A 9,376-nucleotide genomic window follows, 5' to 3' on the forward strand; every position below is an offset into this window, starting at 1 on the left:
GTTATGATAGTATAGCAGTATTAGTAGTGGTTGTTATGATAGTAGAGTGGTAGTAGTAGTGGTTGTTATGATAGTAACGCAATAATAGTGGCTGTTTTGATAGTAGAGTGGTAGTAGTAGTGATTGTTGTGATAGTAAAGCAGTAATAGTGGTTGTTGTGATAGTAGAGCAGTAGTAGTAGTGGTTGTTGTGATAGTAGAGTGGTTGTAGTAGTGGTTGTTATGATAGTATAGCAGTAGTAGTAGTGGTTGTTGTGATAGTAGAGCAGTAGTAGTGGTTGTTATGATAGTATAGCAGTAGTAGTAGTGGTTGTTGTGATAGTAGAGCAGTAGTAGTGGTGGTTGTTATGATAGTAGAGTGGTAGTAGTAGTTGTTGTTTTGATAGTAGAGTGGCAGTAGTTGTGGTTGTTATGATAGTAATGCAGTAATAGTTGTTCTTATGATAGTAGAGTGGTAGTTGTAGTGGTTGTTATGATAGTAGAGTGGTAGTAGAAGATGTTGTTATGATAGTAGAGTGGTAGTAGAAGATGTTGTTATGATAGTAGAGTGGTAGTAGTAGTGGTTGTTATGATAGTAGAGCAGTAGTAGTAGTGGTTGTTATGATAGTAGAGTGGTAGTAGTAGTGGTTGTTATGATAGTAGAGTAGTAGTAGTAGTGGTTTTTATCATAGTAGAGTGGTAGTAGTAGTGGTTGTTATGATAGTAGAGCAGTAGTAGTAGTGGTTGTTGTGGTAGTAGTAGTGGTTGTTGTGATAGTAGAGTGGTAGTAGTAGTGGTTGTTGTGATAGTAGACTGGTAGTAGCAGTGGTTGTTATGATAGTAGAGTGGTAGTAGTAGTGGTTGGTATGATAGTAAAACAGTAATAGTGGTTGTTATGATAGTAGAGTGGTAGTAGTAGTGGTTGTTATGATAGTAGAGTGGTAGTAGTAGTGGTTGTTATGATAGTAAAGCAGTAATAGTGGCTGTTATGATAGTAGAGTGGTAATATCGGTTGTTGTGATAGTAAAGCAGTAATAGTGGTTGTTGTGATAGTAGAGCAGTAGTAGTAGTGGTTGTTGTGATAGTAGAGTGGTAGTAGTAGTGGTTGTTGTGATAGTAGAGTGGTAGTAGTAGTGGTTGTTATGATAGTATAGCAGTAGTAGTAGTGGTTGGTGTGATCGTAGAGTGGTAGTAGTAGTGGTTGTTATGATAGTATAGCAGTAGTAGTAGTGGTTGTTATGATAGTAGAGTGGTAGTAGTAGTGGTTGTTATGATAGTATAGCAGTAGTAGTAGTGGTTGTTATGATAGTAGAGTGGTAGTGGTAGTGGTTGTTATGATAGTAGAGTGGTAATAGTAGTGGTTGTTGTGGTAGTGGTAGTGGTTGTTATGATAGTAGAGTGGTAGTGGTAGTGGTTGTTATGATAGTAGAGTGGTAGTAGTAGTGGTTGTTATGATAGTATAGCAGTAGTAGTAGTGGTTGTTATGATAGTAGAGTGGTAGTAGTAGTGGTTGCTATGATTGTAAAGCAGTAATAGTGTTTGTAATGATAGTAGAGTGGTAGTAATAGTGGTTGTTATGATAGTAAAGCAGTAGTAGTAGTGGTTGTTATGATAGTAAAGCAGTAATAGTGGTTGATCGTAGTTTCATTGCATTCGTCTCAGCTAAATTATTTTTTAATCCCTCAATGAATCATACATCTGTTACCTGTCTGTCCATCACTATGGTTACACAAGCAGTCTCCCTATCAGCCAATCAGAGAGGGCATAGGACCCCTGTGCTTGTGGGTAGGCTAGTATTCATTAATGAGAAAGACACACATGTTCCCTCTAGGTCAGCAGATGAGAATCCCCTATCCCACCTGAGCCTACCACCATGATATAGATTCTGACCATCCTTCCACCATATTTAAATGATTCTAATCTCCAAGCTCTCCCTTCTCTCTTCTTCTCCCTGTCTGTTATTCTTCTCCTTTGCTTCTCTCTAATGTGTCACATTTTACCCCTTTTTTCTCCTCTCATCCTCTTCAAACTGAAGAGTGTACCTGCTGTTTGTCATAATGACAAAATCTCTGCCTCTCGTCCTCCGTCTCTGCCTTCCTTGTTCCCTCGCTCCCCTCTTTCCCCTGGCACACCGTGGTCGTGGACAGAGAAAGATTTCCTCTCTCCTTCTCTTTCCCTCGCTCCCACTATATATAAATATATATATATATAACTCTACATCTGCTTCTCTCCCTCTTTCCTTCCTTCATCCCTCTCTTTCTCTTTACTTATTTTTATCCACTCTCCCTCTTCTCTTCCTCCTTCCCTGTCTGTTTCTCGCTCCTCTCTTTATTTGCTCTCAGTTGTAGGGTTATAATGTTTTGAGGCTTATTTTACATCTACCTTATTTGTCATTGTTCAGCCCCTCCTCTTCTACCCCCTCTCTTTCTTTCTTTAACTCTCTCTCCTCCTCCTTCACTTCTCATTTTGCGTTACTGTTGAACCATTACAAAAACAGACCTTTACAATTGTTGACCATTGACCTTGAGGAGTCACCTTGAATGAGGAGCAAACAGAGGGCCTGAGGACCTCCCTTTAGTGCTAATGACACACACACACACACACACACACACACACACACACACACACACACACACACACACACACACACACACACACACACACACACACACACACACACACTCTCTCTCACAGACACACACTCTCTCTCTCAAACACACAGACGCGCGTGCGCGCATGCACACACACACAGCTAACACTAACCCTCCTCTCCTGTCCTCCTCTCTTCTCCTCCAACCTCTCCCTACTCCTTTACCCTCCTCTCATGTTCTCATCTCTACTCCTCCACCTCCTCCAACCTCTCCCTGCTCCTTTACCCTCCACTCATGTTCTCCTCTCTACTCCTCCACCTCCTCCAACCTCTCCCTACTCCTTTACCCTCCTCTCATGTTCTCCTCTCTACTCCTCCACCTCCTCCAACCTCTCCCTGCTCCTTTACCCTCCACTCATGTTCTCCTCTCTCCTCGTCCTCCAACCTCTCCCTACTCATTTACCATCCACTCATGTTCTCCTCTCTACTCCTCCACCTCCTCCAACCTCTCCCTACTCCTTTACCCTACTCTCATGTTCTCCTCTCTCCTCGTCCTCCAACCTCTCCCTACTCCTTTACCCTCCACTCCTGTCCTCCTCTCTCCTCCTCCAACCTCTCCCTACTCCGTAATCCTCCACTCCTGTTCTCCTCTCTACTCCTCCTCCAACCTCTCCCTACTCCTTTACCCTACTCTCATGTTCTCCTCTCTCCTCGTCCTCCAACCTCTCCCTACTCCTTTACCCTCCACTCCTGTCCTCCTCTCTCCTCCTCCAACCTCTCCCTACTCCGTAATCCTCCACTCCTGTTCTCCTCTCTACTCCTCCTCCAACCTCTCCCTACTCCTCCACCTCCTCCAACCTCTCCCTACTCCGTAATCCTCCACTCCTGATCTCCTCTCTACTCCTCCTCCAACCTCTCCCTACTCCTCCTCCTCCAACCTCTCCCTACTCTGTAATCCTACACTCCTGTCCTCCTCTCTTCTCCTCCTCCAACCTCCCCCTACTCCTCCACCTCCTCCAACCTCTCCCTACTCCTCCACCTCCTCCAACCTCTCCCTACTCCTTAATCCTCCACTCCTGTTCTCCTCTCTCCTCCTCCTCCAACCTCTCCCTACTCTGTAATCCTACACTCCTGTCCTCCTCTCTTCTCCTCCTCCAACCTCCCCCTACTCCCTAATCCTAACTCCTCCTCCTTCACCTTCCTTTCCCCTTCCCTCCCCAATTCTCTCTTTTGCATGAATCCCTTTCTGCCTGCCTCCTCTTCACCTCCTTTTGCACCCTCTCTCCAACTCTCTCTGTCCCTCTCCCTATCCCATAACTCTCTCTGTCCCTCTCCCTATCCCACAACTCTCTCTGTCCCTCTCCCTATCCCACAACTCTCTCTGTCCCTCTCCCTATCCCACAACTCTCTATGTCCCTCTCCCTATCCCACAACCCTCTCTGTCCCTCTCCCTATCCCATAACTCTCTCTGTCCCTCTCCCTATCCCACAACTCTCTCTGTCCCTCTCCCTATCCCACAACTCTCTCTGTCCCTCTCCCTATCCCACAACTCTCTCTGTCCCTCTCCCTATCCCACAACTCTCTATGTCCCTCTCCCTATCTCCAACTCTCTCTGTCCCTCTCCCTATCCCACAACTCTCTCTGTCCCTCTCCCTATCTCCAACTCTCTCTGTCCCTCTCCCTATCCCACAACTCTCTCTGTCCCTCTCCCTATCCCCCAACTCTCTCTGTCCCTCTCCCTATCCCACAACTCTCTCTGTCCCTCTCCCTATCCCCCAACTCTCTCTGTCCCTCTCCCTATCCCACAACTCTCTCTGTCCCTCTCCCTATCCCACAACTCTCTCTGTCCCTCTCCCTATCCCACAACTCTCTCTGTCCCTCTCCCTATCCCCCATCTCTCTCTGTCCCTCTTCCCTCCCACATCTTTCTCTGTCTGTCTCCCTATCCCACATCTCTCTCTGTCCCTCTCCCTCTCCCTATCCCCAACCCTCTCTGTCCCTCTCCCCCATATCTCTCTGTTCATCTCTATATCCCCATCTCTCTCTGTCCCTCTCCCCTCCCCCATCTCTCTCTGTCCCTCTCCATATCCCCCATCTCTCTGTCCCTCTCCCTACTCCCTATCTCGCTCTGTCCCACTCCCTATCCCACATCTCTATCTGTCCCTCTCCCTATCCCCCATCTCTCCTGTCCCTCTCCCTATCCCCCATCTCTCCTGTCCCTGTCCCTCTCCCTATCCTCCATCTCTCCCTGTCCCTCTCCCTATCCTCCATCTCTCCTGTCCCTCTCCCTATCCTCCATCTCTCCCTGTCCCTCTCCCTATCCTCCATCTCTCCCTGTCCCTCTCCCTATCCCCCATCTCTCCCTGTCCCTCTCCCTATCCCCCATCTCTCCCTGTCCCTCTCCCTATCCCCCATCTCTCCCTGTCCCTCTCCCTATCCCCCATCTCTCCCTGTCCCTCTCCCTATCCCCCATCTCTCCCTGTCCCTCTCCCTATCCTCCATCTCTCCTGTCCCTGTCCCTCTCCCTATCCTCCATCTCTCCCTGTCCCTCTCCCTATCCCCCATCTCTCCCTGTCCCTCTCCCTATCCCCCATCTCTCCCTGTCCCTCTCCCTATCCCCCATCTCTCCCTGTCCCTCTCCCCCTATCCCCCATCTCTCCCTGTCCCACTCCCAACCCCTCATTTCTCCCTGTCCCTACCCCTATTCCCCTTCTCCCTGTTTCACTCCCCTCTCCCCCCTCCCCAGATGAGATTGAGATGCTGGAGCGTCTGTGGCTGTCTGGTATCTGTCACAATGATAAGATTGAGGTGATGAGCAGTAAGCTGGACATAGACAACATGGCGGGTGTCTTCTACATGCTGCTGGTGGCTATGGGGCTCAGTCTGCTGGTATTTGCCTGGGAGCACCTGGTCTACTGGAGGCTCAGACACTGCATGGCTACCAGCTCCGGGAGACTGGACTTCCTACTGGCCATCAGTAGGGTGAGTTTGTGTGGTGGGAAATGGCGTGTGTGTGTGGGGGGGTCAAGAGATAGAGGTATCTTATGTATGTGTGTCGGTGTGTGCGTGTGCATGTGTCCGTGTGACGTGTGTGTGTGAAGTGGATGTTGAGGTCAATTCCATTTCCACTCAGTCAATTCACAGGATTCATTGGGATTCAATTCCTCTCACACTCAGGATGTATGGTAACCTTGACGATGACCTTGATAGAAACAACACATACTAATATATATCATGCATACATCTTGACTGATAACTGCTCGTCCCTCAGTGACATAGAGCATGTTTGATTTGATTCTATTAATACATGATTGAATGTTCATTACCATTCCCCGCTTGTTCTCTATTTCTCCCTCTCTACCAGGGCATGTACAGTTGTTGTAGCTTTGAGGATGAAACCACGCCGGGTGGGGCCAAATCCTCCATGGCTATGCTCCCCCACCATCATGGCACCATGGTAACAGTCCCGCCCCCGCCACACTTGGTCGGTGCGTCGTCAACCAACCCGGCCCTGACCATGGCGCAGCAGCAACAGTCACAGCCCGTCTACAAAACACAACTACCTGGATCCCCTCCCACCGTGGTGCATTCTGGGACGGCGCTGGGGCCCTCCAACACTCCCATGCTGGGGGCGCCCCTGCCCTGCTCCACATTCCTCCCCCGGCCCGATCGCAGACTGGCCGTGGTGGACCGCTGGAGGCTGCCCAAGGCTGGGACCGCCACCAACCCCATGGCCGTGCGCGGCACCGTCGCAGACATGGGACCCTTCCCCCAGAAGGTGGCTCCAACCTGGGGCACGACAGCTGGAGGAGTGGGGGTTGGTGGTGGTGGTGGTGGTGGTGGTGGGGGGCTGGATGGATATAAACGCTACTATGGACCCATCGACCCTGAGGGTCTGGGGCCCTGTATGGACCAGCCGGCAGGGTCCCAGACCCCCAAAACAGCCCCCAGGAGCCACCCTCAACCCCCTCCCGCCACTGTGGCCTTCTACTCAGAGAAAGGTCCTGACCAGGGGGTGGGGAAGAGGGTGGTGGGAGGTGGTGGTGCTGGGTGTCAGGGGAAGGGAGGGGTCAAACCTTTGGGGACGCCTCGGCTGCCTCCTAAAAGCCAAGCAGTGGGCGTGACCCCAGTCCCTCTGCCCACTAACCCCCCGCTGCCACAACCCTCCCCCCCTCTCCCCTCATCCTTTTGGAGGAAGCGCCGGCCCAAGAAGCCCAAAGAGCCAGGCGGGCCTCTGTACGAGAACATCCTACCGCTGGGGCGCAGGGGAGGAGGAAGGGATGGAGCGAGGGATGGTGGAGGGAGGAGGGGACGCCCCCTCTCACCTCCTCTCCCACTCCCCGTAACCGTGCCCATGTCCCCCACCTACACTCCCCCTTCCCCCTCCACCTCACTCCCCTACACCAGCTCAACTTCCTCCTCTTCCTCTAACACATCGTCCACCTCTTCCTCTACCTCCTCCTCTCGCTCCTCCTCTCCTTCCTCCTCCTCCTCCTTGACCTCTCAGAGCACGCGGGAAGGTTTGGACGCAGAGGACGATGATGAGGATGAGGAGCTGACCGAGGAGTCCAGTCTTCTCCTGGGGAGGGGGAGGGACAGACAGCGTTCAATTATCTCCTCTCGCTCTCTCAGTCACGGGCGCCAGCCACCACCTATACCACCCCGAAAACCACGCCCTGCCCGAGGGGAGAGAGACAGGGAGAGGGAGAGAGGAGGTAGCCAGTTGGCCCAGTTACAGGAATGGTGGGCGGGCTGGGGTGAGAGAGAGAGGGATCGCAGTGGAGGAGTAGGAAATGACGAGAGGAAACGAGAGAAGAAGAGGAGGAAAGATAAAGAGAAGAAGAAAAAGAAGAAGAAGAGGAAAAAGAGGGAGGACAGGGAACGAGAGCGAGACAAAGAGAGGAAGAGACGGAAGGTGAAAAAGAAGAGGAAGAAGAAGGCGCTGAAGAAGAGGAAGAAATCAACTGGGCATTCTGAGCAAGAAGAGGGGGATGTGGAGGCAGAGAGGGAGGGAGTGGGGGATGGAGGGAGAGAAGGAGGGATGCCAGACTACTCTTCCTTTCAAACCCAGTATCGTAGTACGTTTGGGGAGAAAGGGAGAGATTCAGCATGGGCAGGAGAGAGGGAGCGAGGAAGGAGGGAGGGAGAAGAGGACGAGGGGGGTGATAGAGAGGAGGATAGCAGCAGGAGCAGGGAGAGGCGGCCCAAATCATCGCGTTCCCACTCCAGACATCGACCCCCCAGTAAGCTCTACCCCAAACTCCCTGCCTCGGTCAAGTTCTGGGTGAGTGGAGGAAACGGGGAAGGGGGGGACCCCAACTCTGGAACACACCCCTCCTCCCTGCCTCCCCTCATCCCACTATCCAAGAGGCGGAGGAGTGGAGGGGTGGAGAGAAGGGAGGGAGGGAGAGAAGGAGAGAAGAGGCCTCTGTTGATGCACTATGAGAAAGGCAGGGCTAACATCCAGGAGGGGCTCTCCTTCCATGAGTGGGACTCTGAGGAGGATGATGAGGACGATGTGGGGGAGGAGAGGCAGAGAGACAGAGCGAGGAAACGGGTGGAGGAGAGGGTGAGGAGAGCGGGTGGGAGAGGTGCTGTGTCAGAGTCAGAAAGAGACAGGGCAAGAACAGAGGAGAGTTACTCTGATGAGGGCTCATCAGGGGAGTTTGGGCGATTTGAGAGGTACTGGGAGGGGAGGGAGGGGGCTGGAGGACCAGGGAGTAGTGGGATAGGGGGGATAGGGGGAGGGAGCTGGTTTTTCGGCACATACCCCTCCAGAGAGAAAGGGGGCAGCATCAACAGCAGAGACGACTCTATACTAGGGAGAGTGGAGGGCTGGGGGGGGGCGGGGGGAGATTCTTGGGGTTCAGGGCCAGGAGTAGGGTGGGCGTCAGGGGGAGGGAGTGGAGGTCTGGGGTCCCAGTGGCCCCCCCCTCCAGCAAACCTCCCGCCTCCCCGACGGTACTGGTCTGTCGACAAACTCCCAATGAAGGGAGAGAAGAAGTGGAAAAGGGGAGGAAGGGGGAAGGGCAAGGGACGCGCACGAGACAGAAACCAGGGGTCTGGGGTGTCATGTTCATGTAGTCAGTACCCCCACCCCCATGTGCACCCGCACCCCCAAGGGCGGTCACACGGCCATGGGAAGAGAGGAAGCACGGCCCTGTCCCACAGCCAGGAGGAGCTGCTCCCCCACTGCCACAGCTTCAGCGGGGGCTCACGGCCCAAACCCCCTCCCAAACCAGACCAGGGCCAGGCCAAGTCAGGCAGCCAGGCCAGTCTCAGCACACAGCAGCCAGGAGTGTTAGTGGATCACCCCCCTCAGCCCTCCCTCTCGCCCCCTCAACCCCAACCTAGTGCCCCTTCCTCATCCTCCTCCCTGCCGGTTCCCATCCCTCCTCCTCCCTCCTCGTCCTCTGCCTCGGTCAGTGCTAAGCTCCTGTACCAGAGACTACGGTCAGTACCTCAGCCCGGACGCGTCTACTCCCCCCACCTGCCACTCAAGGCCAAGAGCCTATGCTCCCGACGAGGCTCCGCCCATTTCTCCAGCCTGGAAAGCGAGGTATGACAGGGGGAGACGAGAGAGGGAGACACTCGAGCCGACACTGGTGCCGCTGAAACCACTGAAACCACTGACACCATGGCAACTGTTACCAACGGCGGTGCCTTGGCAATGTTGGATGCCACGGCAACTGAGACTGCTGTTATGGCGACTACAAATGACCATCAGCTAGTGACCATCGCTACAGGAACAACTAGGGATGACTGCACCATGGCTGTCTCCGCTGTGGGTGATAGCGGAACCATAGTAA

General features: G+C 52.8%; 1 protein-coding gene across 1 annotated transcript in view; it reads left to right on the plus strand.

Annotated features, from left to right (window-relative positions):
- Positions 1–9,132, plus strand: part of LOC115125670 (glutamate receptor ionotropic, NMDA 2D-like) — a 113,345-nt gene extending 104,213 nt beyond the window's left edge. Inside the window, 3 exon segments of the mRNA XM_065027180.1 lie at positions 5,314–5,549; positions 5,932–6,510; positions 6,625–9,132. Of these exon segments, the coding sequence (XP_064883252.1) occupies positions 5,314–5,549; positions 5,932–6,510; positions 6,625–9,132 (3,323 nt within the window).
- The last annotated feature ends 244 nt before the right edge of the window (positions 9,133–9,376 follow it).

The sequence above is a fragment of the Oncorhynchus nerka genome, linkage group LG14, assembly GCF_034236695.1.
Source record: "Oncorhynchus nerka isolate Pitt River linkage group LG14, Oner_Uvic_2.0, whole genome shotgun sequence".
NCBI lineage: Eukaryota > Metazoa > Chordata > Actinopteri > Salmoniformes > Salmonidae > Oncorhynchus > Oncorhynchus nerka.